At 55.2% G+C, this 24,890-nt stretch overlaps 1 protein-coding gene across 3 annotated transcripts in view; it reads right to left on the bottom strand.

Annotated features, from left to right (window-relative positions):
- ACTN1 (actinin alpha 1) overlaps positions 1 to 23,162 on the bottom strand; it is a 93,853-nt gene extending 70,691 nt beyond the window's left edge. For 2 of the 3 annotated variants that reach the window (XM_036117434.2, XM_036117433.2), the window contains exon 1: positions 22,781 to 23,161. In XM_036117434.2, the coding sequence (XP_035973327.1) occupies positions 22,781 to 22,885 (105 nt within the window). In that variant the 5' untranslated portion in view covers positions 22,886 to 23,161. Of the gene's footprint in view, positions 1 to 22,780 lie in introns of all 3 variants that reach the window. The other variant, XM_036117435.2, reaches the window with a different exon arrangement.
- Between the last annotated feature and the right edge of the window lie 1,728 nt (positions 23,163 to 24,890).

Raw genomic sequence — 24,890 nt, forward strand, 5'->3', positions numbered from 1 at the left:
CTCTGACCCCAGCCTGACAAGGGGCAGTGGGTTCGCTCCAGCAGCGCCCAAAACCAACACCTCCATACTCTCAGCATGGTAGAATTCCAGGTCATCTTTCTTCTCTTCCTGATACCTAGCTGTATTTTCCACAATAAGGATTACTTTCCTTTTTAATTAGTTTAAAAAAAAAATAGGTTGGTATTGCTGGTGGCATATTAAGTCAGTCCATCTTATAAAGGCAACTGATGAATATGTAAAATGGTCATCTCCCTTGGCCAATTAACTCAGATCCCAGATATTAACCTAAAATGCAGGAAAGTATCCACATGAAAGTAATATTTACAGAGGCATTAGCTAGGATAGCCCAAAACTGAAAAGCATGGAAATGTCCACCACTGGGAAAAGGAAGAGGAGAATATTTGTCGCCTCAGTGAGGAGTGAAGCAGCCAGTAGAGGTGTCCCACCAGGCCCAGCCCCGACTGGCAAGCCACTTTCTTGCCACTTTCTCCCCGCAGGGCCTCATCCCTGCTCCACGGCAAGGGATGCTCTGGGCCAGAAACGCCTGGCTGAGACATGGAGCAAATCCAAAAGTGCTTCTGGAGGACATCCTTGGCCTCCACCACCTTCCTTCTGAAAAGGTGGACGGGCCAAACTCTTTTTTTCCTAACAAAAGAGCAGCTTTGGTCCTCACATGCCTCGTACCTAAAGCAACCAGTTCTCTTCTCTGTAAAGGTCTTGGAAAACCTCTAATAAACACAGGGCCCAGGAGTCCACACAGACGGCTCTCCAGCCCCAGACAAACAACTCCAAGTGAGGGTCTCCCGTGACAAGCATCTGCAAGGAGTGAGACCTCGCCAAGGCTGAACCTCTAGAAGCAGAGGATGAGATTTCATTATTCAGTTTCTCACAGAAATGCCTTCATCTAACTGTGACTTAACATCATGTCTCCTGGGGGTTGATTTAAGAACCAATATGCAGGGGTGCCTGGCTGGCTCAGGTGGAGCAGGTGACTCTTGATCTCAGAGTTGTAAGTTCAAGCCCTCAGTACTTACAAAAAGTGTCGCTCCCATGAACTGATATACTTCCTTTTATTAGAAACAAACATATGATAATTCCAATTTCCCCTTTTGCTTTGGCTACCAGGAAGCTCCGAACTAGGGTCAAGGCAAACTTACAAAAACTAACCTCTTATAACACTGTTTTCTCAACTATCTCCTCCTCACCCTGACAAAGCTCAGATCTTGCAACTTTAAAACTTTGTTATACATGAGCCTTTTAATGTGCTCTCCTCAAATGCTTTTTGGAGAAAGGCGAAAAAAAGTACAAATAAAAAAATATTCATGAAACAAACTCTATACTTGGCTCTCACTTTCTCCAGGGAAGGAACACAAAGGCTGTGTTCCTATATGGGGGGGAAAAAAAAACTTTGATAAAATGCCATGTGGAGAAATAAAAAAGCAGAACTAAACTGTATATACATTATGATTACCACTATCAAAATAACGCATATATGAGGATGAAAACAAAAATAGGTTTCTGGAACTATAAATTGTGTGTTTAGGTAAAAGGGTTAAAATGGTCATGTCCCCCCCGACCCCCCGAAGTTGTTTATCTTCTCGAATGGAAACAGAAGCCCATGTGGATGAAGGAAGCAGGCAAGCAGAGGCCAGAGCTCCCTGGCCTTCCCCTGTCACCCCCCAGGCTGCCACACTGGGGGAGGGGATGGGCTACAAGCCCCCATCTGGCTCCTTAGGGACTGGAACCCAGTGGGTGTGGTCTGGATGTCTTAGGGTCCTGAGGAAGACGCCTGGTGCCCTGAAAGCTGTTGGAGATTCTCGCCGTCGCTATCCGCCAGCAGCCATGTGCCGAGCACACCCCCATAAGAACGACAGACTAGACACCTGGACACACGGCTGTGGAGAGAGGCGGGAGCCATCGGCCATGACCCCTGACCTCCAAATGCCTAGGACTTGACTGGCGAGCTAGCGACCCCTCAGCCTTCCCACGTCAGATCAAACGGCACTCCCCCCAGGAAGCTTTCCTCACCCACCCCCAGAAACTACCCTCACCCCTGACGGACATTTGCAAATGGCCTGCGTGCCTCCTTCCACACCCCCGCCTCCGTGTCTGTCCAGCCCAGGGGACCGACTGCGAGCCCAAGGCCAGCACGGTTGCGGTTGGCGCCCGGGCCACAGGAACCAAGTGGCCCGCGGACGGGATGGTTCAGCCCCTGCTGAGGGCCAAGGTTAGGGCGAGTGGACTAGAGGCTTCCTCCGGCCTCCACTGCAGTCAGGGTCCCCGGGGCTGCCAGAATGGCTGGCGGCTGTCCCTACTGTGTCCATCTCTTCTCCAGTCGGGCAGAGAAGCCCCGGTGGTCTGAGGCACAGCCTCGCCCTGCAGAGCAAACAGGAGGCTGAATCACCACCTCGCAGGTGGAGTGAGCTCATTCCCTTCCAGGGCATCCTCAGAACTAGAAACCCACAGCAGAGGTGGTTCCCATGGCAACGGGCCAGCACCTCCCCCACAGCCGCTTCCCTGGAGTACCCTCCGACCGAGACAGGGGTCACCTACCCCGCCCTCCCCAGCCTCAAGCCTGAGAACAGAGTGAGCAGGGACCTTGGGCACCAGGCAAGGCAGAGCCCTCCTCCCTCCAGCACCCCCACGGGCTTCAACAAGTCTACCCAAACACCCTCAAGACCAGGAAACTCATGACCCCACAGTTCATTCCTTCCCTGGAAAGTTTGACGACTAGAAATTCTGAGCGAGACTCCATCTCTCACCAGTACTCGTTCTCTCCCTTGGGCCTTGCAACTTGGCCTGGAGCCTTCTCTACACAGCCAGGTTCCTTCCACTGCTCCTGACATGGCTCCCACCCTCCCCACTGGACCATATGGGTCTCCAGCCCTCTCAGCACGCAGGGTCCAGAGAGCCGAGCGCCAAGCAGGTCTCAGGTCAAGCCCAGAGCCCACTGCTGCCCGGAAGATGGCCGTGCTCATCCCTCTGCTGACTCACCCGGTAGGCTGCCACCCACCCCCAGGCCTCTCTCTCTCCAGCAGCTCCCAGCCCACTCCTCCTCGCTCATCCCCTGCCCCGCCCTTCCCAGAGCCTGATACTCATCGCTCATGCCTTTGGTCACACTCTTTGCCTGGCCCACCTCCCCGCCCTTCGCCACCACCACCCTTGGCCTGACTCACCCAGACATACCAGAGATTCGATTTTTAGCTCACTTTATCACCTCCTCCAGGAACTCTTAACCTGTCTCCTCCAAGGTGGGTTGAGGCCTCCCTTGGGCTCCCTTCACTATACTGCATGTGACGTCTTTTACTGTGACAAGGTTTATAGGCCTGTCACCCACAGGCCTCTCAAGCACCTGACCCTGACCTGCTCTCAACCACCTGGCCCTGACCTGGAAAGAGCAAGTACTTAATATCTGTTAAATCTGGGTGGTAAGCTCATCGGTCTTTGCTGTACTCTGCTCCATACTTTTTCTTAGATTTAAAATGTCATTTAAAAAAAAATGAAATGACCCACAGTAAATGTGAACTGAGTGCATAGACTACCGTTGGCTGCGTGCCTTTGGCCCCGGAGTATGTCTGGCCACCTCAAACATCTGGCTGAACTCATCCTTCAGAGCCTTCCCTCCCACCCTGGGGCTGGGGCCATGCCATGTGGCCAGGTACCAAGTAGTTCAAGCCTTCTGGAGCACTGCACGTCCGTGCCTGGAACGGAGATGACACGAGGCTGAGTTCACGTTAGGGCTATAAGGTCCTCTCGTCTCCGCTTGTCCTTTGTACACGTGAGAAGAGCAGTTCACGCGAGCACGTTCATCTCATGTAAATTAGCCCAGATGGCTAAATATGACAGGGCAGTTTCGCTAAGTGTTGAAGCTGGGTAATGGGTACAAGGGGATTCATTATACTCTTCTCTACTCCTGTATTTGTATTTCCCATAATAAGTTTTGTTGTTTTTTTTTTTTAACTTATTCATGCAACTAACATTCCCTAAGTGCCTACCACACGCCAGGCATGGTGGAAAAAGAGAGAAATAAGAAACAACCCCCTCCCCCCACGATGAGTTGAAAACTTGATTAAATTCTAAATTCTTTGCTATCTTATCCCTCCTGGAAAATTCAACATCTGATGGCACATGTGACGTGAAGACAATGCTGATCTCCCCAAAGGGCAGAAGAGCTAGTGAGGGGCTTTTGGGCGCTGTGTCTCCTGGGCTTGTCTCCCCAGCCCTGCCTCCTCCACCTACCCTTGCGGTCGCCCCCTGTACGGGGGCAGCCCCCCTTTTAGTAAGTGGCTGCAGGACACCAAGGGTGGGCCACCAAGGGTGGGCCTTGGGGCTGCTGCAGATCTCACACGCCCACAGGCAGCCAGGCCAGGATACCTGCAAAAGACAGCTTTCCCTCAAAGGGCAGGATTCAAACACCCTTCATTCTATCATTACAACTTTTCCTAAAGCCCTCTCAGTATCAGGTGCTAGGCCAGCTTTGGAGATTGAAATAAAGGCCACACGGAGGTCCCTGACTTCAAGGGAATCATGGTCCTATGGACAGGAAATCCTTGAATTCAAATCCTAGCTCTGCCACTTACTGGCTGCAGGACTTTGGGTGAATGACTAAACCTCTCTGGGCCTCGGTTTTCCTACGTGTAAAATGGGGATCCTAGTGCCCACGTCCCAGGGTTGTCGTGCGGATTTTATGGACCAGCGCGTGGAAAGTCCTTGCCCCAGCCCTTGGAGGTAAAAAGCTAAGGACAGTGCCAGGCACGCGGCATTGGAAGAGTTACTTCATGACTCCTGCATTAGTATTATTCACCAGACTCCTACGGCCTGTTAACAGGTCTAAGTGACGACGTAGTTCGAAATGCAAAGAACAAAATCCCAGAGGCAAGGCCAGATTCAAGAGACAGGCTCAGACTGGTTCTGGCTGTCCTTGCACCACTCTGCCGGCCCGCCGGAGCTTTCCCGAGCGATGCCCCAGCCACAGCCTAATGCGTACGCCGTGCCCGCAAGCCTGTGGAAGCCTTCCATCTGGCCGCCGCGCCCTTCTCCTCCCCGGCCTGCCCAGACCCAGGATGCTGTAGCCAGGCTGAGCACCGTTTCCTTATCGTTTGGGGTTTGGGATTTTGTCTCTTGGAGCCAGCTGCCGGTTTCTGCTCACTCTGGGCCTCAGAGGGGAGGGGCACTTCAGCCCCCACAGACCTGGGTGCGAATCTCGGCCTGCAGCACTCGAGCCTCGGTGTGTTATTTGACTTGTCAGGGTTTTGATCCCCTCACCTATAAATAGAGTTAATGCCTCCTACCTTGTTGCGGGGATGAAGTAAGAGCGTGATGTGCAACACAGGGCCTCCAGCCCCCATGACTGGGTCAGGGGGTGGAGCCTGGAGTACGACCACAGACGCAGGGCCAGCCCACCCCGGACGTGGCCAAGAAGGTGCCACACTCTGGGGTAGTCGGTAGAAGCGTGGCCACCACCCCTGCGCTCCCAGGAAGGCAAGGACGTCCACCTCTCCCCAGAGGCAAGGCCCAGTACAGCCTCATTCCCAAGACCAGCCTTGGGGATGGCCAGGGCCCGGGGTGCCACACAGGGCAAGAGGGAAAGAGAAAAGACATGGGGAAGAAAGGGAGAGGCCAAAGAGAAGCCCCCATCTAGCCCTGAGCTGCCCCCATGTCCACTGCTTGACACAGCACTGGGCCCTGGAGTGTCAGGGACCAGAACTCCAGCAGCAATGACAACATGGCACCCCCCCAATCCTATCACTCAGCCCCCCCCATGTTGTAAGTGAAGAGCAGGTGTGGCGCGTCCAGCATCACCCAGCAGCCATAGGCAGCTCCAGGTTCCGCAGGAATGTGCAAGAATGTGTGTGTCAGCAGAGAGGTATTTGGGGCCCAAGGAGGGCGGAGACCCAGTTCTGTCTCTAGTGAGGGGCTTCCGGTCTCCAGTCAGGTCGGCGGTGAGGACTGTGGGCTCTGGCCAGGCAGCCCTGGGTTCAAAGGCTAGAACACGGCTCAAGGGCTGTGTGGGTTGGGGCAAATTACTTAATCTCCCTAAAGCTCAGTATCTTGTGTAAAGTGGAGATGAGAATGGAATAGTACCTTTACTGCACAGTGTGGTTATGAGGATTCATGGATTGAAAGCACATCACGGACTTAGCACAGCCTGGGCGTGTGGGCGTGTTAGCTGTAAATACCAGACCGAGACCGCTAGTCCCACCCGCGCCACCAGCCTTGACCCTTTGGCTCATTCCTCACTCCCTTCCTCAACTGCAATCTCGGGAGCCAGTCCCCGGAACATCTGAGTATAAGGGCAGCCATACAAAGGACCCACCTGTCCTTCACCACCTCCAACCTGGCAGAGCGCTGCTGCCGTCATGTGTGAAATCCACCTGAACTTGACCACCCACACACTAGCCAGAACCCCAGCAGCTCCATCCCTCTGCCTCCAGAGCACAGAGGCTCAGGCTGCCTGTCTATCTGCAGGTGTTCTGGAGCCCACCCACAAGCATGACCTCAGAAGATGGTGCATATGGGCTTGAATAAACAGTCCTTCCCAAAACCAGCCCCACAAGGAATGAACCCATGGCAGAGCATCCTTGCACAAGTCAGATCACCATTATGGACCTCAGTCTCTTCATCTGAGTGGGGGGAGAACCTGGTGACAGTATAGTCCCCTTCTGGCTCTGGCATTCTGATTTGATTTCTTCCCACTGCTACAAGGGAAAGAAGGGCCAGAGTTGGGTTCTAGAAGTAAACAAAGTGAAGGACAAGGCCGCCTATTGACACCCGTCCCTTGGGCAGATTCCAAACTGAAATCCTTGCTCCCTGGCACAGGCTGGAGTTTCTCCTACCTCGCACCAGTCCTGTGATGCAGCTAAGCCTACACAAAAGACGGATTATGAACGGTCCATCTTGCAGTAGGCAGAGATGCTCTCCCCACCCCCGGACCACACCTGGAGCACCCAGGTGAGAAGGCGGAGCTAAGGGACCCTTCACCAATCCCAAATAAGGCTCCCTACCCTCCACCGGCACCAGGCTTCCCACACGGCCACACCCCAGGCAGGCATTTCCAGAATAAGAGTGCATGCAGGGCCCAAAACACAGAGCACCCCTGGATCCATAAGGGAAACTCACTCACCTGGCCCCACCCACGCCCTCCCTAGAGGGTGGGAACAAATTCCTGAAAGCTGAGGACACGGAAGACTTCTAAAGATAAGAGTCTCTGTGGGTTGGCAGAATAGTTGTCTCAGGGCCAGGCTGGGAAGCCCAGGAATCAACCTCAAGATCACCTCTAGAAGTGCTTGGCTCTCCCGAGCAATCCCCATCAAGAGGACAGAAACACAGAGTGCTGGCCCTGACCCAGACCTTAGAGATCATCTCCATGTGAAAAGCCAGGTAAGGCATTTAGGACACGCCCCTCCCACCATCCTATAACCCAGGCCCTCATGTTGTAGGTGAGGATCGGGCCCGGCTTGTCCAGCATCACACAGCAGCCACAAGCCCTGGGACATCCTGCCCGCCTGCTCTCCTTATTCCCAGAGGACAGAACAGGGTCCTCCCCAGCACTCCCAAGCTCTCTGGAAGCTCTCTCCGAAGAGGACGGTTTTTCCACACCTACTCCTCTCCTAAATGCCACCCACCAGGGTTCCAACAGAAAGGGAGGCAGGTGGACCAAGGTCCTGCTGGACCCCAGTGCTGGTGAGCTGGAGGGTCTGAAGCTTCTGTCAGGTTCCACGCCCCCCAGGCTGCTGTGGCTAAAGACGGCAGGCTGCTGACATCCACCGCTTGAGAGAGAACCCTCAGTGCTGGGGCTGGAAGGAGGTTTTACTTCCTTTGAGGCCCACAAACCCACACAAGAGGACCAGAAACTCCCTAAGATTTTCTGAAGTAGGGGCGCTAGCCAAATGCAACAAGGGCAGGGAGCGCAGGGACGTGTCAGCATGACTAGGACCTCGGGAGAGGAATCTGAAGTGGGCCACTGGCCAAAAGAGGAAAACACACAGCAGGGCTGCCTAACAGGGAGCTGGGGGGCAGGGGCGGGGGGCGCACAGGCTCCAGGCCACCCTGCAATCAGACACCCCGAGGCGGGCTGCAGAGCAGCGTAGCAGGGCCTGAGGTCATCCTAGGCTCGGACCCCATCTCCAGCTGATGCTTCCCCATCACTGCTGCGGCCCTTGGTGACTTGGACTGTCGCCACCCAACACCTGAGCATCCGTCAGACATCGCCTGCTGGACTGTGGCTGCCACACCCCCTCCCAAGGCACCCACTGTCACCGCTCAGCACATCTAATATTTGCTGAGCACCTACCTTGCGCCAGCAGGAGGCTCCTCAGGAGTCACCCTGCTCAGGGTGCAGAAGCACATCTCCCTCCCCAGGCCTGGGCCACCCAAACTGAGAAAGGACCCAGCTTTCCCTTATTTTGGGGGAGGGGGAGGAGGCAGTAGGTAGTGAATATCAGCAAAGTCACCATCTACGTCAAAACCTGTATAGCAGATTGCAAAAGGAGCCCCAATTCTTGGCCCCTGCCTGGGTCTAACTCCTTTGCTAGTAACTTTGAGGTGCCTGCTCACTTGTTAAAAACGCACATTCTCGGGCGCCTGGGTGGCTCAGTTGGTAAGCGTCTGCCTTCGGCTCAGGTCATGGTCCCGGGTCCTGGGATCGAGCCCCCCATCGGGCTCCCTGGCTTCTCCCTCTCCCACTCCCCCTGCTTGTGTTCCCTCTCTCGCTGTGTCTCTCTGTCAAATAAATAAAATCTTTAAAAAAAAAAAAAAAAATGCACATTCTCAGGGCCCACCCCAGACCGACACAAACCCTGAGGAAGGCGTCCAGCATCTGTATTTTAACAAGCCTTCTGGGTGATTCTGACGCCCGGTCACGTTTGAGAACCACCCTTCCAGGCTTCAAGGCTCTGGGACGAGGTGGCAGGAGTCTGTCTGGATCGCAGTAGCAGAGCCTCCAGGAAGGCCAGGCGACAAACCCCCTACTTGGAGGGCTCCTGAGATGCCCACCCCCCCTCCCCGCCCAGACCCACCTCCAATCATCCAAGGAGCCTCAAGTCATTCATAGATCAGTGACATCCCCTGAGAACCCTCCAAATGTCCTCAGAGCCAAGAGTTTCACAACAATGCCCAAAGCGAGGGTGATGAGGGCTGCCAAGGGGCTGCCAACACGCCTGTCCTTTCCATCCTCTACCCAGGCGCTAAGTGAGCGAGGCAAGCGTTGAGTGGCCGAGAGCCAGCAGAGAAGGAAGAAAAGGCCAGAGCCAGGAAACCAGGCCGGGGCAGGGAGACATAACTGGAATCCCACCGGCTGCCCCTGGGGCCCAGCCAGGAAGGGCTCAGCTGTGGCTCCCCACCTCGGCCTCTTCCCAAACTCTACGTGCCGAGAACGACTAACTTCCCGATGTTGCAAGATGCCACTGCGAGACATAAAATGCAAACTCATTTAGAAGCATTCCCAAATCCACAGTAGCTTTCTGTCATTACATATTTGCTTCATCAAGAAGCAATAAAAGCACAACTGCTACTCTGGGAGGAGAAAAACTGGCAACGCAGTGAGTCCCTAAGAAGCTGACTCTCGGAGGCCCCAGGAAAGGAGAGCCGCGGGCAAGGGTGCAGGTGCCCCCCAGGAAATGGGAGCCAGGTGCCAAAACACGTGTGGGAAGAAAGAAAAGAAGAAACTGAGGCTGGCTGCTCCTGCCCCTCCCTCCTCAAATACCAGGGAGTCCCTGAACGCCGGGCGAGGGGGGGGGTTGCGGAGCAGAAGGGTAACACAGAGAGCAGCCCGCAGAGGCAGGAAACCCAGCTTTTGGTCTCGCCTCCACCTGTAAGCCCCTGTGCGACCCGACCCGGACAAGTCCCTCAGGTCCCTCAGCCCCTCCAGGCCTCAGCTGTGGTCTCATCCGTGAAGCTGGGGGGCCAGTCCAACCTCGACAGCTCCAGGGCACAGGAGAGGTGCGAGCAGAAAGGACAGCGTGCATGTGCGGTGCTACGTTGGCTGGGACACCATTTAAAATACCGACAACTCTGCAGGCAGCGAGTGCCTACTACAGCGCACGCTGAGGACAGAAAGCACCGAACACCAGATAGCGGTTACTTCCAGGGACGACGACGACAGCGCGGGGGACAGGCACGCCGGCCCCTCACCTCCACCTATAACACACATGGTGTTGGTGCACTGGCCTCCAGAGCAGAAAACCTAGAAATACCAGCTGGAACCGCCTGAGCCTTTGCAGGCCTTTCTAAATTTCCTTATCTCCAGCTAAGTCATCTCATAAGGTGCTGTGAAGACTAAATGAGGGGCGCCTGGGTGGCTCAGTCAGTTAAACGTCTGCCTTCGGCTCAGGTCATGATCCCAGGGTCCTGGGATCGAGCCCCACATCGGCCTTCCTGCTCAGCAGGGAACCTGCTTCTCCCTCTCCCTCTGCCCCTCCCCCTGCTTGTGCTCCCTCTCTCTCAAATAAATGAATAAAATCTTCAAAAAAAAAAAGACTAAATGAATTAATAGCTGGGAAACCCTTGACCGCGCCCGGCCCACACCACCCTACCGGGCTGGTACACACCGGGGGGCGGATGCTCAGCTCCACATCCCCAGACACATTCCCTGGGCCTGGGCCTTCTGAACCAGCAGCTCCCGTGGAAAGGGAATTAGGGGCACGTCCCTGAGCCTGGCAGCCCTGCGCCCCACTGTGTCCTTACTGCTTGTGCAAGCAGCTCCATTACAGGGGTTCCGGCCAGGCCCCCTGAACTGAGACCCCTGTGCAGCATTCCTTAATATTTTTTTAAAGTTAGTTAACGTACAATGAACCTCCAAATTAACTACTGTTTAACTTAAACAAAAACAGTGGCTTTCACAGAGACTCAAGTCTGGGGAAACATCTAAATTAAAAAGAGGCCTCAGGGTTTCATGCATGCAAAGATACCTCTGAACAGTCCCAGCCAGGATCCAGGATAAAGGGCAGGAAACCAGGGGTCTGGCCCCGCTTCCCCTGCTCCGGGAAAGCAGGATTCATAAGCCGCCTCCTCCATCTCCCAGCTCCCAGAGCCAAGTCTGGAAAAGCACTCTGGGTTCCTGGAAAGAAAGACCTTTCCGAAATATCGGGAACTCCACTGGAAAGTGCCATTATGGATTATCTGGAGGATGTCTGCGGTGTTTGAAAGGGAGCCACTCCTCTGCCGAAGTCAAGACGGTGGCCAAAATCAACACAGGGGCTTGTGAAATCCAGAGGGACACACACGTGTGCCTGCACTCACGCGTGTGCACGGCCTGCACACCCGGGACAGACACGGAGGTCGGGAGCACAGCACCTCTGCCAAGCGGCTGCCCCCCCCACCCAGCCCCGCAGATCCCACGCTGGGAGGCCGTGGGGATCCCATTTCCTGGCGGTGGGACTGAGAAGAACTGAAAGGCCGACTTCTCTGCATCCCCAAACCCCAGGCTGTGACGGTGGACAGTCCCACATCGGACATAAGGAGAGAAGACAGTCTGACTGTAACAGGCCCTCACCCACCCACGCGCAGGGCGGGCGGCCTGTCCTCCAAGACAGAAAGCCAAGTTCCATTCGGAGACCTGCGTGAAGGAGGCCACCCACCTCGACGTACCCACCCCTCCTGGCGTTTCACCTACAGAGGATTTGAAAATAGAGCTCAGAGCACCCCTCCATTCTGTTCCCATCCGTTTATAATCAGCTTTACAGATGGCTTTTAAAAAATAAATCTTCGGGTCCATAAAAGTGCTGCCCTGTGAGCCCTGGCCTGGCCTCAAATCACAGGCCTGTGTCTGCGCTCTGACCGGGCCCCGGTACCAACCAGCACGCAACGGGAAAAACAGGGCAGACAGCAGGCAGCTTGTCACGGGCTCCCTTCCCCCACTGACCGCTTTTCCGCCGCCCGCTGAACCACTTGGGGCCTCTGATTTACACTCTGAGCCGAAAGGTTCAAAACTGGGGGTCAGGAAGGGCACCGTCCTCCCCCCAGGGCTGTCCCCTGGCCTGGCCCGCAGCGCTGAAAGGCCTGAACAGACTCCAACCTAAGCCCCCCAACTCTCCCTCACCAACTTTCTTAACAGTCTAAATGCTTAAACAAGAACCTCCAGCTTTGGGTTTCATTTAAAATCAAAATAAACAGTGAGCCTCGTGCTACCTGGTTCAAAGCCTGTTCCCCTGGGGACCCAACAAAGGGAAAGATGAGCAGGTGAGGCTGAGGGAACCAGAGCAAGAGGAGGGACATAGTTGAGTCTTAAAGCAGGGAAGCCAGTTCCCAAAAGCTGGGGTCAGCCCTACAGAGGCCACCAGGGACACAGGGACCTTCAGGTTCAGGGGACTTGAGTCTATTCCTGTCAGTTACTCCTTCTACTCAAAAGTGTGGAGAAATACAATTAGAATGTTCTCCTACCTTTTCAACCAAGAAAAGTAACTTTGGATAGGCCCTGCTCCCTTGGCTTAGCCTGTCAGACCCTTCAGTCAAAGACTTGGACTTAAAACCACTCCACCCCATTCAAGCTGAAAGAGAGACCCTGGTAAAGTCACTTCACCTTTCAGAGCCTTACTTGCCCTGTCTACAAAAAGGGGATAAGACCTCACAAGTTTGCTCATCATGATTAATGAAGAGAAAACCACGTGTGAAAGCATAAATGCTAAAAACCATGAATCGTGGGGCACCTGGCTGGTTCAGTCAGCAGAGCATGCAACTCTTGATCTCAGGGTCATGAGTTCAAGCCCCACAGTGGGGATAGAGTTTACTTAAAAAAAAAAAAAAAAAAAGCACGAATCCTGGGGCACCTGGGTGGGTCAGTCGGTTAAGCATCTAACTCTTGGTTTCACTCAGGTCATGATGTCAGGGTCATGAGATCAAGCCCCATGTCTGGCTCCACACTCAGCAGGGAATCTGCTTGAGTCTCTCTCCCTCTCTCTCTGCCCCTCCCACTCCGGTTCTCTCTCTCTCCGTCTCTCAGATAAATAAATCTTTAAAAAAAACCATGAACCCTATAATGAGCACTTGATTATAAACCATCTTTAGTTGTTCCTTATGATTTCATTTATATAAGCCTTGTCTCTCAAAACATAAACTACAGAATAGCAAAAGGTTTGTCGGTACTTCTGGTTAAGAGTTGAGTTCTGAGGTCGATCTGCCTGGGCTCATTCATAACCTGGCTTACTAGCTGGTTGATCTTGGCAAGATACTTAACCTCTCTGAGCCTCAGTTTCCCTGTCTGCAACAAGGAAATTAACAGTACCTTCTTCAAAGGGTTGACAGATTGAGGTAATCCAAGCCATACAACCCTCAAATAGTGTGAACAATCGGTCATTTTACTTATTTGGGGAACCAAGACGTTCCTAATAAATACTGGCTGGTTGGTATAAAGCAGAACACACTCCTTCCCAGCCTTCCCTTCCTCATCTTCTCTTCCCTCCCCAGGAGGTAGGCAGTGTTTACATCACCTCCCAGATCTTGGGCTTGGGAAATGCTTTAAACCAAAAGGTTCCCCTTAAGGACCCAGGCAACCAGCACCTTCCTTCCCAGGCCCTTCTCACTCTGCAGCTGTCGAGCATGTTACTTTCTATCTCCCGGCTTGGGATTTTCATCTGTCAGGAGTGATCATCCCACATCCCTTCCAAGGCTGCCACTGATGCTAAATGGGGCCACCGAAAGAACATGTCTAACATGCAAGCCACGTGCAAGAGGGGTTTTCTCTGTGTCCCCCACCCCCCAGGTCTGGAGAGGACCCCACAACCTCTCAATGAAGAACAGACCCCAGCCCCAAAGTAGCCCACCACAGCCAAGGACCAAGGCAGTTTCCAGGGTAACAGCATCCTCTGCAGCTACTCCCGATTTCCATCCCCGGCTGCTTTTGATTCTCCTCCCGCCTCTGTAGTGGGCTAAGTCACCTCTTCCCACTATTGCTAGGCAACCCTAAGAGCAGTGCAGCTGCCTCCTGGGGGAGGACCCCGGGCCCCCTCCCCTTCCCAGGACTCGGGCCTGGGGAAAGCTGCCCCCCTTGGACACTCCCACCCCTCCCCATTAACCCGGGGGATGGCAGAAGGTGAGAAGCGCTCCCAGACCAACAGGGTTTAGAGGTGCAGGTGGCAGTGGGACTCGGCCTTGGGGAAACGAGGACAGCCACCCCCTCCTTCCCCACCCCAGCCTTCTACTTGCCTGTGCTTGTGTGTGATCTATTCTTAAGCAGTTTCCAAGCACAGGGTCACATCAAGCTTTTTTATGAAAGATGCCCCTCTTGATTATTTTCCTCTTCTGCAGCTCTCCCACTCACTCACCATGAACGTGGATCCCTGACCTTAGAGTAAACAGTGAGCAACAGAGACACAAATGGGGAAGAGGGGCAAGGAGGCAGAGAGCAGCAGCAACTCCTGGGAGGCTGCTTAGCTCCAGAGGTGGGAGGACAGGCAATTGTCATTTTCTTCTATTACTTAGCATGTTCTCAGGTTTTTTAAATTAAGATAGAATTATACCACACAAGTCACCCACTTGAGTGGGTTTTAGAACATTTATACATATATAGTATATGTATATATTTAGACTATATTTACATATATTTAGTGTATACATGTTTTGAGCAAGTTTTAGTATATTTAGTGTATGGTTTTCGGTGTATTCACAAGGTTGTGCCACCAGCTCCACTATCTAATTCCAGAATGTTTTCATCCCTGGGTTTTGTTTCATCTATGTTTGTCTCTGGTCAAATGTTCCAGATAACACAAGCATTTCTTGAATAAGCAGCGAAGTGGTGAGAAGACAGAGGAAGCCACACCGCCCAGCCGGGGATCCAGGCCCACCTCTTACTGCCTGTGTGATCTTGGAAGTTCTGCAGCTGCTCTGAGCCAGCTCCCTCGTCTGTAAAATGGGGATAAAGTGCCCACCTCACGGGATCAGATGTGCTAATGCAGCACAGAGTCCCCAACACAGTGCCGGATACCTAGCCTGTGCTCAGAAATGGGGGAGCCCCTATGAATATGATGCGAAAAAGCTTTTTTTTTAAGGACAGTTCTGCTCCCAGCTCTGGTCTGGGAAGATGACTGTGCCCAGGCTGTTGGGGACTGCCATCATTTTTGCTTATTTGTCTGGGAGGGCTGAATGGGGCACACAGAGGAGGCAAGCTGGGGTCATGACTTACCCACATGGCTTTGGGGCTGATGCATCACTATCCCAGACTCCAGGTGCCCAATGTGTTGAGAACCTGCTAGATAATCCCCAGCCAGGACATGGGAGCAGGGGTGAGGGCAGGCAAGGCAGAGAAGAGAGCAGCTGACCAGCCCTCTGTGTAAAAATTTACCCCTGCCCACTGAGAAGGAAGGCTTCTGGGAGCTTGGACTTGATGCCTAGCCTGGGACCCAGTGAGAAATCTTGATGTGTTAAGAGGAACGTGGGGGGCGCCTGGGTGGCTCAGTTGGTTAAGCGACTGCCTTCGGCTCAGGTCATGATCCTGGAGTCCCTGGATCGAGTCCCGCATCGGGCTCCCTGCTCGGCAGGGAGTCTGTTTCTCCCTCTGACCCTCCCCCCTCTCTCTCATTCTCTCTCTCTCAAATAAATAAATAAAATCTTTAAAAAAAAAAAAAAAAAAAAGAGGAACGTGGGGATGCCTGGCTGGTTCAGTCAGGGAAGCATGTGACTCTTGATCTCGGGGTTGTGAGTTCAAGCCCCACGTTGGGCAGAGAGATTACTTAAAAATAAAATCTATTTAAAAAAAAAAGGAGGAAAGTGGGCTTCTAGGCTGTCTCTGAGCCCCAATTTGCTGGGTCTCCTGCCCCCACCACTCCCAAGGCCCCTTGCCTCCAACAGGACCAGGTCCGGGCAATTAGTGCTTAGCAGGACACGGGTGCCTCAGCAATGAGACACAACCCTGGGTCTGAATCAGGAGTCTGAGCGGGCTGACCCACTGTGGCCAGGACTAAGGAAGCAGGCTAAGGGGTTTCCGCTGCCCACGGCTTCTCGGCCATGACCTCTCTAGGGAGCTGCGGACTAACCTGTCCAAACCAGCCGGGGGGGCTCTGGAACCTCTCCCATGGCCTTGGCGAGTAACTGAGCCCCACTCCCCAGGCCCTTGCAGAGATGCGTGCCCACCAAGCATACTCAGAGAGGAGAAAAGCATGACTAGTGGGGAAGGTGCCCCAAGACCACAAGCCCGTTAGTTGCACACCCCGTCCTAGGAAAAGCTTGGGTGGGTTACACATGGGGGCAGCTCAGGTGGGGTTAACTGGCTGGGATGGTCCCCACAACACCTGCACAGGTGCGGCGCTCAAGAGCCCCACCTGTGAGCTGTACAAACAGCCTGGCCTCTCAGAAAGGTGAGAGGTCAGCTCTGGGCGAAGGACAAGGAGCGAGAACAATGGAAGCGGGGTTGCCCGGCCTGCAGCAGCTTACACATGGCTGCCCTCTGGTCTGCCCTTCCACACTTCTGGCTCCCTCCTGCCCTGCCCTCCTTTACACACACACACACACACACACACACACACACAGCCCAACTGCCAGGGAAGGTGGGGGAGGCTTCCCACAGAGTCTTCAACTGCTGCCTATCCTTCCAGATGCAGCTCAATGCCACCAGCTCTTCTCTCCCTTCTCCACCAGCGCAGGCAGGGAGCAGGGCTGGCTCTGGCCTGACAGCGGCCGCCACCACACCTCGGGCCACTTGGGGCGCTGCCTGGTGTGACGTTCTATCTTTCTGCTTCTCTCGCCACCTAAACCATGATGTGCACGACCCCAGGCGGGTGAAGCGTCGGATACCTAACAGGGATTCACCCAATGCTCACTGATGGACTCCGCCGGGAGACACCGTGGATGTTCTTACAGTAAGAAGGGACTAGAAGGGACTAGCAGGTAGCAGAGACACCGGCTCTTCTCTAGAGACACACAGCAGCAGATGGCAGGTCTCAGGCTCGGGCTGCCCCACCCTGGTTCCAGAACCACAGGAGGCACCAGGTCTTGTGTGACAAGTCCTCAAGCCAGGCTTAGGGTTTGTGGCCACTGGCCAGGCGCCCAGCTCCAGGCCTTCCTGGAGAAGGAGAAGGGAAGCCCAAATCCCAACAGCAAACTACAGGATGCCCGTGTGGTTTGACCTCCTCACACTTAGAACGGCCTGCAAGGACGGGCCCAGGGGTCCAGGCCCCCCCACCCGCACCCCCACTCCAGTGAGCACAGCCTTGGCAGCACCCCCTCAAGAAGTCAGCTTCAGGAAATGACTTCCCTCCTTTTCCTTTGGTGACCACAGACCTTGCAGGAGCCTGCAAGCCCATCACACCCACAAGCCCAACTCCAGTGATTAACAGCCCCTCGAGGTCTCATCGTTCCTCGGGCACCTGGGTGGTTGAGTCGGTTAAGCGTCTGCCTTCGGCTCAGGTCACGATCCCGGGGTCCTGGGATCAAGTCCCACATCAGGCTCCCCCTGCTCGGCAGGGAGCCTGCTTCTCCCTCTGCCTCTGCTTGCCACTCCCCCTGCTTGTGCATGCGCTCTGTCGAATAAATAAATAAAATCTTAAAAAAAAAAAAAAGATCTCATCATTCCACAAAACTGGACAATCTGGTTCTCAGTGAGCTCCAGGCCTTCTTGCATCTATCCTAGGGAAGCCTAGGTGGTAGCCCGAGGCAGCCCCGCAGCCCCGTGCTTCAGACCCCCGCCCAGCTCCTTCAGGCTTTGGCAATCGTGTCCTCAGAGTACCCACATGAGACGGGTTTGGGAGAGGAAGCAGCAAAGCAGGGCTGGTAGGCTGCCGGGAGGCATGGACAGGGCCTCAAGAATGCCCTCAGCTACTTCACCGTGGGGCCTGAAGACACTCCAGGCTGTATCCTCTAGAGGAAATTCATACTTTGAGGTCATTTTACCTGTACTGTAACAAACTGACAAAGCTTTTGAGCACTTCACATTCATCTCTTCATCCTGGACACCCAGGAGGTAGGTAAAGGGTAGGCAAGAGATTCTACACCATTCTATAGTGAAGGGACTGAGCAACCAGAAAGGTCAAGTGACGCGGAATGAGCCAGAGTTGACTTCAAGGTCCAAGGTCAAAGAACACAACTCCGCATACTCCTAGCCAACTAGGAGTTGGCTCCTCCTAAGATGGGTTTATATACTACACCTTATTCCCAAGAATATAGGGTAAAGGCCACAGAAACTCTGGCTCCTCAAAAGAGTTAACATGTATTTATTGAGCACTCCCTGTTAGGTGCTATGCTAAATTCCCTACACACATTAACTTGGTTTAAACCTCCACTCAACTACATCAGGCAGGAATGATTAATTTCCTCATTTCCCCATTGGCATCATCAGGCACAGAGCAGGTAAGTAACTCACTGAAGATCACACAGGCAGTCTGTGAAGAGGCCAAGATTTGAACCCAGGGTGCCCAGAGCATGTCTGCAGAGGCTGGAGCCAGGATACAGCCCCAGATGAGCTGGTTTGTCTGGAATGTAAAATATTCCATCCCTATTTCCACCCCCCCATCCCGGAGTTGGGAGCCATGCGTGATGCTATGTTTCTCAACACCTTGTCCTGTACTAGGCACCGGGGATTCAGCAGAGAACAGAAGAGGCTGGGCCCCGTGCCCACGGCCACGGGCACAAGGTGAAGCAGGCAGGAGTGCAGAACAGCGAAGGGCAGGAAGACTGAAACGAGAATCAGTTCTCTCCTCCTGCACATTTTACTTCCACCAGGCATCACTCTGGTTTTTGCAGCCTAACCTTCAAGGCAGGCGATGTCCTGTTCCTCCCCAGGTGAACCCCTCCATAGCAGGCCTCCCCCTTGACCAGTGGCCTTGACTAGCTCCTGCAATGGTCCTGCAGTCTAGCAGGGAGTATAAACAAGGGGGCCCATCTTGCTGTGCCCTGGCATGGTGTGGGTGCAGACTCGGGACCGGGGCCCTCATTCACCTGCCAGGTGAATGCCTATTTCAACACCATTAGCTCAACAAATATTGACAAAGCTCCTATATGTGAAACAAAACAAAACAAAACAAAACCCAGGACTGGCATCTGTGGGAATACCCACTAAACCCGAGCCTCCGGGATTCAAGAGAGAAGAGAGAATAAAATTTAACAGCTGAAAGCTGCCATTTTACAAATCTTCGTCAACCCAGCAGGTGGGGATATTAGCTCCTTTTTATAAATAAGGAATTGGAGGCTGAGAGGTTAAAGTAACTTGCCCAAGGTCACAAGCCTGCAAAAGTAGAGCCAGGGTGCTACTCAATCCATGCTCTCCCCAGCTGGCCTGGTGTCCGGCCGGCACGCACAGGAGGGTGTAAACAAAACGCACATGAGCAAATAAACCGGGGGTACCGTCATCCTGCAAAGATGGGGCGTTCAGACCTGCTCCCTTAAAAAAGGCGGCTTTAGAGCTCAGCCTCGAAGGTCAGGAAGATTGGGAAGGCCAGCCAACTCCCCAAGCCACTGCATTTTGTGTCTGGAGGCAAGGAGTCCAGGCCCATGAACTCTGCACGGAAGCATTCTGTGAAGACGGGACAAGCCACAGCCCACCGATGCGGGTTCTTGAGTCATGCCTCCTGCCTGCACCTGCCTAGGCCCACCCAGTCACCAGGGAAGTACTTGCCACCACGTCATTTCATCCGAGGCCTGTCAGAGCCCTGAGGGATCAGCAGGACAGGGCAGGACAGGAATGCAGCCCATTTACAGAGGAGGAAACAGATCGGAAGCACCTGTCTGGAGCATTCACTGCTCCAGCCGCAGCACTTGGAACTGGGCCTGCCGGAGGAGGTTCTCAGAAAGTATTTGTTGAATACTCTAATAAAAGCTCAGAGAAATGAAATGACTTGCCCGAAGTCTCTCCAACTGTTGTGAGTGCACCACAGCTAAAAGCAGGGCCTTCTGCCTCCCACCCAGAGGCCTTTGTAGCCCACTGCACTGTGTCCTCCCACCCACCCAGCTACGTACTCACTCTCCTGCCTCCTTCTGGAATGGCCAGCCTCCTCTGTCCACTAGTCTGTCTGTCCTCATCCCTCACCTCCCACGCTCAGCAGGGAGGCTGTCAAAAGCAACACCCAGCTTGGGGCGCGTGGGGTGGCACAGTCAGTGAAGCTTCCAACTCTCGGTTTGGGCTCAGGGTATGATCTCAGTGTCATGAGATCGAGCCCCATGTCGGGCTCGGTGCTCAGCATGGAGTCTGCTTGACATGCTCTCTCCCTTGCCCTCTGCCCCTCCCGCTTGTGCACTCTCTCGCTCTCAAATAAATAAATAAATCTTAAAAAAAAAAAGCAACAAGTTACTTTAGGTCTGATCTCCCACATAATACCACTTCCTTATATCTCCAGCACCCCACCGAGAACTAGGTGAAATTTTCAGACAAGAAAACTGAGGCCCATGCAAGGTAACAGAATTAACGGCAGAAAACAAAAAGAAAAAAAAACCTTGGATTTTCAAAGTCAGGCCCAGAGCTTGTGCCACGCCCCCACCCCCTCCATCAACCCTGCCAAAGCACATGTTGGCTTCCCTTGGTCCAGAGGTCCTTGCAGGCTCTGGATGCCAAGTCCAACTTTGCTGCCCTTCCCCCCAGCCCCCTGCCATGCACCATTTGGGACTCTGGACTGGTTACTTTCCCCTCTGCCCCTCATTTCCTCAACCTCAGGTGTGCCAGGCTCACATCCAATGCCAGCCCTTGTAACTGTTGATTTTACCCCGTAGATCACCACAGTTCCCAGATGACCCGTTCCCACCTGGCTACAGAGGCCTGGGACACACCCACCACCGCCCACGTCAGAGTTTTACAAGTCTATATATGTGTGTATATATATAATACAGAGACAGAGACAATATAATTTTATCCCCAACTATATTTAATATATTCATTCATTCATTTAATACAGAATACTATACGCAGGTCCAGTGACCAACACTGGGGAGACAAGAGTTTCTGCCCTCCCAAGAACTTCATCCCACAATCCTGTCACTCGTGCCCCAACTAGGCATATAATAGGTGCTCTCCAAACAGGGATGTCTCCGCTACTGGCCATGGAAGAGCCCAAGACATCCACCACCCTAATCCCACCCCCTCCTATCCAATTTAAAATCTAGTCTCAAGAAGTCCTCACCCTGAAATTTTAAAAAGGCCCCCCCACCTTGACCCCACAAGAATCTTCAAATTAACCACTCCATTCTGAGCTCCACCAACTGCCCAATTGTCCCAGGAAATAAGCCCAGTGAGTGAGGGACTCTCACAGCACCCCCCCCCGGAGATTGGGGGGGGCAACAGGAAGAGGGGGAGGGATGTTTAAGCAACTGTCACACTGCAAGTAAGTAAACTCCAAGCCGGAGACCTTCTGCCGTTGCCCTACAGGGCCAGGCCCAGCAGAAGCCCCTGCCTGGGTCTCAGGTCGCAGGGCTTTGAGGAAGCCCTTTGTGCGTGTGTTTTAAATTACCTCTGTTTGTCTGATGATGAAGTGAGTAAAAGGGCGCCGATTCAGGGTTTAGGATTCCTGAGTGAGCTAATACAGGATGCCTTTGGCTGAAAAAAAAACTTCAGTCGGCTCCCTAAACTCCCCCCCCTTTTAAGTTTAAAAAAGGGAATGAATGTTACCATTTTTGGACATGAGCGTTCTCCCTCAAGCCCAGCCCTAACCGCACTATCCAAAGGGACGCGCCATCCTGTCCCCCCCCCCATTCCCAGATCAGCGGGGGGCGGGGGGAGATGAAATGAGGAGGGACCGGATGGGAGCGGACAGCGGGGGGGGGGGAGGCTGGGGGGGAGACTGGAGGGGAGGGGGGAGGAGAAGAGGGTGTTCAGGGTACGTGGCCGCCTGGGGCAAGAGCTCATAGCTCAGGCAGGAAGCAGAGGCAGGGTTGGGGCGCCCTCCCCTCCCTCCCCACAAGAGTGGTTTCTGACCTCTTCCTGCCACCGGCCACTGTGCCCAGGTCCCATCGCCAGCTCCGAGCCAGCCCCCGTGGCGGGGTGCGCACCCGGTACACCTCGTCTGGGACGCCTGGGGACGGTGGCTAAGCAGAGATTCCCCAATGACTGACCCCAGATATCCCAGTAAACAACCTCTTGTCCTGGAGCCCTTCAACTCAGATCAAGTTGCCCAAATTCGCCTTCTCCCAGGAATAAGCGGGTGTCGGAGGGGCAGGACGCGGACGCAAACCCATCTCCGCCCGCAGCTGAGTTTAGCAATAAAACGGTTTGCCGTCCTGACCCCGCCCCCAAAGGGCCTGCTGGGGAACCGGCTTCTGCCCCCTGGTTTTCTCGGCTCCGGCCCCACTCCAGCAGGTCCACCTCCAGGCAGACCCGAAGGTGGCTGCCAATCCCCGCGGCGCCCGCTTCCCCCCCACCCCCCGCGGCCTGCGGGCTGAGGTTGGAAGGTGCAGGGTCCCGCGCTGCTCGCCCCCCGCAGGTACGGAGCCCAGGGCGGCCCAGGAAGCGCGCTGCCACCGCACGCCATATGGAGAGGCGGCCAGGGGGCGGGGAAGGGAAGGGAAAATCGATCCGGAGCAAGCAGCCACCAAGCCAGCGGCTCAGCCCCAGCCTCCCAAGCACCGCCTCCCACCCCCTGCCCACGCGGGGACCGTGCGGCTGCAGCCGGGTGGCCAGAATCGCGGACCCCAAGGCGACCTGCCCGCCGGCGGCCCCACCTCCCCGCGCTCGGGCTCGGCGTTCGCGGGCTCTGGGAAAGGGGCTCTCCCCCTTCCGCCCGCGCCTGTAACCCAACACCCCACCTCGCAGCGGCCGCGCATCCCCCGCCCCCGCTCGTGAGAGCCTGGAGCCCGTTCCGAGCCGGGAGCCGGGAGCGCGGCGGGCGGAGCTGGTCGGGCCGGGGGGCTGCGGCGGGCTGGGGAGGCTGCTGACCTTTCTCTGCTGCTTCTCCCAGGCCGGGTCCAGGAGCAGGTCCCGATCCCAGTCCTCTTCGGGCTGCATGTAGTCGTTGGTTTGCTGGGAATCATAATGGTCCATGATGGTGCGCGCGTGCTACGAGCTGGATTTCTTCCTCCACCTTCTCTCCCGGCGGCGGCGGCGGCTGCTTGCTGCTCCTGCCCCGGCGTGGGGAGGGAGTCGGGCCGGGCTGGGCTGGGCTGGCGGGGCCGGGCTCGCTCCCCTGCGCCCGGTTCCGCCGCGGCGCTGCTCGCGATAACTGCTGCTGGAGGCGGCGGCGGCGGCTGGAGCTCGCGGACTGCCTGCCTGGGACCTAATCTCCACGCACAGTGAGCGAGGCGGACACACTCGCGCTGCGGGAGCCGAGGCGGGCGGGGGCGGGGGGAAGGGGCAGAGCCCTCCCGAGGTTCTCCATTGGCCAGGCCGAGTTGCCCAAACTTCCCCCCATCGCCTTTCATTGGGAATTCCTGGCATCCGTCAGCCGGGCCGCGGCGCATATAGGTGGACTGGGCGGCCCCCTCCCGGCGCGCACGCCCCCGCCCACTCCCCGGGTTCCCACTCCCCCGCCGCTCATGTGACACCAGCTTAAGCTGAACGGGACCCGAAGCCGGGGGACGCCTCCCCGAGCTCTGGGACCGAGCGGCAGCGCTCCCCGGAGCTCCAGTCGCCGCCGGGGACTGGACACGCTCCCCGCCCGCGGCAAGGCGGCGAACTCGGGCGCGCCGGCCTGACTGTGCCCCCTACGCTGCCAGGGGCTGGAGAAGGGACGCGAGCAAACCCGGGACGCATTTCATGTCTCCTTCCTAGGGTCCGGAGAAGTCAGCACCCGAGGAAAGGGGGCAGGGAATGCTGGAATGGAAAGGAATTTCCTGGGAATTTCCTGACTCTCTCCCTCCCGTTCCCTCCCGGCCCCGCCCGTCGCGACCCAGCCGACCCCTGCCCTCCGAGAGCCCGGGGTCTGGCCAGCGAACGGAGTTCGGGGGCCACAGAGCTTTCCCGCCTCGCCACAGTGTCCTTTCTGGCTCGACCTCCGGCTCAGGGGACCGCTCTGCCTAAGGGCTTCCCGGGGGCGCCTACGTCGCCCCGCTTCCTGGGATCCCTTGCCCGTCCCCGCAGGCGGGCAGCCGGGATCCACCCTCTTTCACGCCCCAGCAGCCCCCTGAAAACTGGGAGGGAGGGCCCTGAGTGGTCTACCTACTCCACGCCCCGCCCCCAACACACACACACCTGACAGATGGGCAAACTGAGGCTCAACGATTTGAATTGGAAACGGGATTTAGCAGGTTTTCAGGACTCCAAGGCCCAGCCTGTAACCTCAGGCCTGACAAACAAAGCCTTATTGTTATTCGAGGAGGAAGGAGGGCAAGATTGGCCAAACACCTCTAACTTCTAGATGCCTGCCTGGGCTTCCTTCCCCAGGCCTAGTACACACCGCCCCAGCGGTGACAGATACTGGGAAGAGGCAGACCTGACCTCCTGGTGGGCTCCTCTAGGGGATCCCGGACTGAAGAACAGTCCTCCAACAGGTCATGCACACAGGAGTGCTTTTATATTTGTGCCCCGAGGGTCGGCTGAGCCAACCGCAGAAACTCCAGCTTGTCTTGTCAATCCAGGGGCGAATGAAGGAGTGAGAAGAAGAGTGCATTGCCAGGAAGGGCCTTGAATGAGGACACCTGAAAGGCCACAGATGGAAAAGGTGAAGAGAGTGCCTCCGCCTCTTGGAACCGCCAGCAGATGCTGTTGTCAGCTACCGGCATCATTAGTCAACCTCACATTTGTGCAAGTGCTACGGGTCAGCGCCCTGCTGGCCACAAGCCCCTGGCTGAGGACGCACTGCCCCCGATTTACGGACTATTTTAGAACCATTTCGAAACTGTGGCTCTAAACCTAACTAGAGGGTAATACGGTGCTGTAGCCACTCGTTCCCTCAATGAATACTTGCTGAGCGTTGTCTGCGTGTCAGGGGTTGTGCTAGATGTTATGTATACAGAGATGAAAAGACACAGTTCCTTCTCCATGCAGCGCAGAGACAGATACAGAAACAAAAATATAGCGGGAGGAGGCAGCCGTGAGCGGGAAAGCTCTG

Source organism: Halichoerus grypus, chromosome 8 (assembly GCF_964656455.1).
Source record: "Halichoerus grypus chromosome 8, mHalGry1.hap1.1, whole genome shotgun sequence".
NCBI classification, from domain to species: Eukaryota; Metazoa; Chordata; class Mammalia; order Carnivora; family Phocidae; genus Halichoerus; species Halichoerus grypus.